This window comes from Trifolium pratense, linkage group LG5 (assembly GCF_020283565.1).
Source record: "Trifolium pratense cultivar HEN17-A07 linkage group LG5, ARS_RC_1.1, whole genome shotgun sequence".
NCBI classification, from domain to species: domain Eukaryota; kingdom Viridiplantae; phylum Streptophyta; class Magnoliopsida; order Fabales; family Fabaceae; genus Trifolium; species Trifolium pratense.
In genome coordinates, this window is record NC_060063.1 from 24942334 (window position 1) to 24946555 (window position 4222).

At 37.3% G+C, this 4222-nt stretch overlaps 1 protein-coding gene across 1 annotated transcript; it reads right to left on the reverse strand.

The window, feature by feature from the left end:
* Nucleotides 1-1158: 1158 nt before the first annotated feature.
* On the reverse strand, nt 1159-2238 carry LOC123886313. The gene has a single exon (XM_045935641.1). It carries the CDS (start codon nt 2236-2238, stop codon nt 1159-1161), a length of 1080 nt encoding a protein of 359 aa, XP_045791597.1.
* Nucleotides 2239-4222: the final 1984 nt, after the last annotated feature.

The window sequence follows — 4222 nt, forward strand, 5'->3', positions numbered from 1 at the left end:
TCTTCCTGATGAAGTGACTTCAATGTTCACATCTTCTTCATCACTGTCACTTAACACAATAATATCATTGATAGTCGCCTTAACATGAACAGAAACCGAAATGCTTTTCCATTCCTTTACTGTCTGATCGGCAGCCATGTTAGCACTCTGATTTCTGCACTCTACATCAGCATCAGATATAATGTTACTTTGTTGAGGCAAGCCACAGTTTGCTGGATTTAAGGTCTGACAATTAGAGTTTGATTCTTCAAGGAGTGTAGGCATGGGATCATCTTGGCTGAGCTTAAGTGCATCCCTCAAAAACATTGCCACTCTTTCGCTCTCACCTGTCTTCCATACCTTGAACTCTAAGTGAGAAGATGAGGAATCGAATTCAGATTCACTCCAGCGTTTGAGTGCAGACAATGAAACAGGCCTTCTTGTTCCACTACCATAAACACCCGAACAATGCCAAATATTAATATCAGGACTCTCCACTTCCTTTCTTGCTGATGAAGTGACTTCAATGTTCACATCTTCTTCATCACTGTCACTTAACACAATAATATCATTGATAGTCGCCTTAACATGAACAGAAACCGAAACGCTTTTCCATTCCTTTACTGTCTGATCGGCAGCCATGTTTGCACTCTGATTTCTGCACTCTACATCAGCATCGGATATAATGTTACTTTGTAGAGGCAAGCCACAGTTTGCTGGATTTAAGGTCTGATAATCAGAGTTTGATTCTTCAAGGAGTGTAGGCATGGGATCATCTTGGCTGAGCTTAAGTGTATCCCTCAAAGACATTGCCTCTCTTTCGCTCTCACCTGTCTTCCATACCTTGAACTCTAAGTGAGAAGATGAGGAATCGAATTCAGATTCACTCCAGCGTTTGAGTGCAGACAATGAAACAGGCCTTCTTGTTCCACTACCATAAATACCTGAACAATGCCAAATATTAATATCAGGACTCTCCACTTCCTTTCTTCCTGCTGAAGTGACTTCAATGTTCACATCTTCTTCATCACTGTCACTTAACACAATAATATCATTGATATGTGCCTTAACAAGAACAGAAACCGAAAGGCTTTGCCATTCCTTTACTGTCTGATCGACAGCCATGTTAGCACTCTGATTTCTGCACTCTACATCAGCAACGGATATAATGTTACTTGGTTAAGGCAAGCCAGAGTTTGCTGGATTTAAGGTCTGACAATCAGAGTTTGATTCTTCAAGAAGTGTAGGCATGGGATCATCTTGGCTGAGCTTAAGTGCATCCCTCAAAGACATTGCCACTCTTTCGGTCTCACCTGTCTTCCTTACCTTGAACTCTAAGTGAGAAGATGAGGATTCGAATTCAGATTCACTCCAGCGTTTGAGTGCAGACAATGAAACAGGCCTTCTTGTTCCACTACCATAAACACCAGAACAATGCCAAATATTAATATCAGGACTCTCCACTTCCTTTCTTGCTGATGAAGTGACTTCAATGTTCACATCTTCTTCATCACTATCACTTAACACAATAATATCATTGATAGTCGCCTTAACATGAACAGAAACCGAAACGCTTTTCCATTCCTTTACTGTCTGATCGGCAGCCATGTTAGCACTCTGATTTCTGCACTCTACATCAGCATCGGATATAATGTTACTTGGTTGAGGCAAGCCACAGTTTGCTGGATTTAAGGTCTGACAATCAGAGTTTGATTCTTCAAGGAGTGTAGGCATGGGATCATCTTGGCTGAGCTTAAGTGTATCCCTCAAAGACATTGCCTCTCTTTCGCTCTCACCTGTCTTCCATACCTTGAACTCTAAGTGAGAAGATGAGGAATCGAATTCAGATTCACTCCAGCGTTTGAGTGCAGACAACGAAACAGGCCTTCTTGTTCCACTACCATAAATACCTGAACAATGCCAAATATTAATATCAGGACTCTCCACTTCCTTTCTTCCTGCGGAAGTGACTTCAATGTTCACATCTTCTTCATCACTGTCACTTAACACAATAATATCATTGATATGCGCCTTAACAGGAACAGAAACCGAAACGCTTTGCCATTCCTTTACTGTCTGATCGACAACCATGTTAGCACTCTGATTTCTGCACTCTACATCAGCATCGGATATAATGTTACTTGGTTGAGGCAAGCCACAGTTTGCTAGATTTAAGGTCTGACAATCAGAGTTTGATTCTTCAAGGAGTGTAGGCATGGGATCATCTTGGCTAAGATTAAGTGCATCCCTCAAAGACATTGCTTCTCTTTCGCTCTCACCTGGCTTCCATACCTTGAACTCTAAGTGAGAAGATGAGGAATCGAATTCAGATTCACTCCAGCGTTTGAGTGCAGACAATGAAACAGGCTGTGACACCCTAATTTTTTAATTTGTTTTATGTGTGTTTTGATAATACTTTATTATGTATGAACTGATAATTAATCTATTATTTTGGAAATAAATTTAGTAAAAGTAATTTCAAAAAAATCAATCATAAAATATGCCGGTAGGCTGTGATAAAAATTTGGGCTTAAAATTTTACTAAATTTCGGACTGTGAATTACTCAGCAGTATAAACTTATAGCACGGAAAAAGACAAGAAAAATATTTTGAGATCACAAAAACATGTAGTTAAGGTGGTGTCATTAACTTCGGGATCCATGTTTTAAAATAAAGATTAAAAATAAATAAATAAATAAATAAACAAATAAATAAGTGAGCAAGTGGATAGTAGGAACGTGAGGAAATTACAGAGATATTTTTCACTAAGAGATAAGAACATCACATGGCAAGTTGTCCTTCTCCTAACCAAGAGGACACGTGGCATCTCCCCAACCACACAAGGGGATACCAAATTGGCTATAAATAGAAGTTTCCCTTTCACTTTCACACACACCAACACTTCATTGAGCAGAGCACTAGGTGACATAGGAGGAGGTGATTGTTCAAGTGATTTTGGAAAGCTCAAAGGTAAGGGGTTATACTAATAATAAGTTGGTGAGCATAAGAAATGTGATGTTTGTATATATATTATTAGATATAAATATGGATCTGTGCACCAAATATTATAAACATGAAGAGAATAAAATTAAAGTATGTATATAAATTAGATAAATCCTGAAAGTGAAAGATTCTATGTTTGCCCTATGTGATACTTAAACCATGTTATTATTAGGGATATATTTGAAGTTGCTATATTATAATAACAACCTGCTATATGTACATTTATTAGTAAACATAGTTGAAGTTGCAAATGACACTATAATAACAATCTGCTATATGTGAACCATGTTATTATTATTAACTTACTTGAAGTTGCAAACACTCACTAATAACAACATGTTTTATGATGAATTCTCTACATCCTTGAAATTATCCTTTTGACAACTATGTGATCGAATACTTGTTGTAAAGGTGTTCACGTGTAACTACCGGTGTGTATCTACTTGTCAAACTAGGCTATAACAAAGAATAATTAAAAGTTGAAAACCAACCACTTTAGGTAAGTGAAGAGTAAATAGGTTGTTTCTTATAATACTATAAAGTATGTAAGACTGAGGATAGGTTCGGTTGGGTCGCCTACAGACCTACTGGGGATCACCGTCGTTTTGAACTCCTACCAATAGTCAGTGGTAGCCCCTTTGACTGGAGGCCCGACGCTGTGAAGCCTGACTGTACAGAACTATCTATAATAAGGTGCAGCGCTCAGGCCAGAATGGTTAGAACATATTCGATATATGATCAGTACGAATAACCATGATATGGCAGTCGAAACGGCCTTACACTCATAAGTAGAGTCTCCATGGAGTAAGTTGTCAAAGCGTATAATGAATGAGTTAAGCAGACTAATCTTAAAGTTATTATAAGATATTATACCTTTGATTTTCATTTGATTTGGTGAGAACTAACTAATATTAGCTGATGAAATGTGTCTATGTTATAATACTTTCATACTTGAATTATTCCTTAATTGAGAAACTAACAAATTGTAGTGATGTAGATTGTCTGATAAAGTGGTTACCATGATCTGTGTGTCATTTATTTTAATAGAGGCTATTGATACTTTGCTTATCTGTTACTGATATTTGCTTTCTATGTTACTGATATTTGTTGTCTCTATTACTGATACTTGAATTTTTCCTTTTGACAACACGGTAACTCATTGAATACATGCTCTTTGTGATAATTTGATTGCTAATGTGATTACTTGATTCAACATGATTCAAATTATGATAAAATACTG

Excerpts from the sequence above, each read along its gene's own strand:
- LOC123886313 (XM_045935641.1), bottom strand. The coding sequence starts at position 2,238 with ATGTCTTTGAGGGATGCACTTAATCTTAGCCAAGATGATCCCATGCCT.